Source organism: Chiloscyllium plagiosum, chromosome 3 (genome assembly GCF_004010195.1).
Source record: "Chiloscyllium plagiosum isolate BGI_BamShark_2017 chromosome 3, ASM401019v2, whole genome shotgun sequence".
Classification (NCBI taxonomy): domain Eukaryota; kingdom Metazoa; phylum Chordata; class Chondrichthyes; order Orectolobiformes; family Hemiscylliidae; genus Chiloscyllium; species Chiloscyllium plagiosum.
This window is the reverse complement of record NC_057712.1, coordinates 137,244,451-137,246,038: the sequence shown is the minus strand read 5'-3', so window position 1 is coordinate 137,246,038 and position 1,588 is coordinate 137,244,451. Positions and strand designations below refer to the sequence as shown.

The 1,588-nt window shown below is 39.4% G+C and overlaps 1 protein-coding gene across 1 annotated transcript in view; it reads right to left on the bottom strand.

Annotated features, from left to right (window-relative positions):
* Nucleotides 1–342: 342 nt before the first annotated feature.
* Nucleotides 343–1,588, bottom strand: part of LOC122540242 (kinesin light chain 1-like) — a 75,259-nt gene continuing 74,013 nt past the window's right edge. Inside the window, exon 9 of the mRNA XM_043675661.1 lies at nucleotides 343–492. Coding sequence (XP_043531596.1) covers nucleotides 343–492 — 150 coding nt within the window. The remainder of the gene's footprint in view (nucleotides 493–1,588) is intronic.

The window sequence follows — 1,588 nt, the reverse complement described above, 5'->3', positions numbered from 1 at the left end:
TCTGTTTCTCCTAGCAAAGTAGACAACCTCAGATTTTCCCATATTATAGTCCATCTGCCATGTTCTAACCCATTCACTTTATCTGTGCAAATCCTCCTAAAGCCATCTTTCATCTCCTCTGCACCCCCCACCCCACCCCTAAAAAAAGTCTCATCTAAAATTGTGATTTTGTAAATTTTGCAATATTCTATTTGGCCCTCCATCCAAATCATTCGTATATACTGTGAATGGCTGGGGCCCAAGTACTGATCCTTGTGGTACCCCACTATTCACAGCCTGTGAACATGAGAATGACCGATTTATTCTGACTCTCTGTTTTCTATCACTTAGCCAATGAAGTATCTATGCCAGTGCATTGTCTCCTGTGCCATTTGCTTTAAAGTTTCTAACCAGTGTCCTGTGGAGAACTTCATCAAAAGCCTTCTGAAGATCGATGTATACTACATCCATCAGCTCTCCTTTTCCAATTTTGTTCATAACCTCTTCAAAAAACTCCAACAAAATTGTCAGACATGATTCCCATTCTCAAATCCATGCCCACTATGCGCAATCAGATCATTAAGGTGTCTACTTATGCAGTTCTATCTAATAGATTCTAACACTTTCCATCTACTGAGGAGAAGATTGAGAGGTGACCGAACTGAGGTGTTCAAAATTTTGATAAACTTTGACAGAATAAAGAAGGATATTCTGTTTCTACTATTGGTATGTCATGAATTAAAGATCACAATTTCAAGATTGGCAGCAAAAGAGCTAGTTGTGAGATGAGGAGAAATGTCTTTACTCAGAGAGTTGTTAGGATTTGGAATGTGCTGCCTGGGAGAGTGGTGGAGGGGGATTCCATTGGAGGGTTCAAAGAGAGCTGTATTTCGAGAACTACAATGATAGAGCTGGAGGATGGGACGAGCTGGGTAGCTCTTTCAGGAATCGTTACAGACACGATGGGTCAAATGTATTGTTAAATTATATGAAGCTACTGATGTCAGACTAACAGGTCTGTATTTCCCTGTTTTCTCCTGCACTTTCTTCTTAAATAGAGGGGTGATATTTGCTACCTTTTAATCTTCATGAATTGTCCCAGACCCTGTCGAAGTTCGGATGGTTATGCATCAGCTATCTCATGATCACAATACCCATCGCCATGAACCCTCTGAGATGTAGATATAGGTCCTGGGAACCTAGTCAACTTTCAGCCCATTAACTTCTCCAGCACAATCTTCTTTACTAATGCCAAGACCCTTCAACTCCTCATTCTCCTGAGTCATTTGGATCTCAGATTCTGGTCTCTCTCTCAGTGAAAACAGACACAAAATAATCGTTTAACTTCTGTGCCTTGTCTCTATTCCCTGTAATAAAGTCTCCTGACTCTGTCTGTAATGGACCCACATTCATTTTAGCTAAACACTTTTTTATGTATCTGTAGAAGTATTCATACCCCATTCATATCTTTTTTTGCTAGATTACATTCAAATTCTATTCTCCCTTTCTTATCAGTTTCTTGCTTCTCCTTTGTTGTATTCTATAAAGTGCCCAATCATCAGATTTACTCCTATTTCTAGCAACTTTCCAGGCCTTTTAATTTAATTTT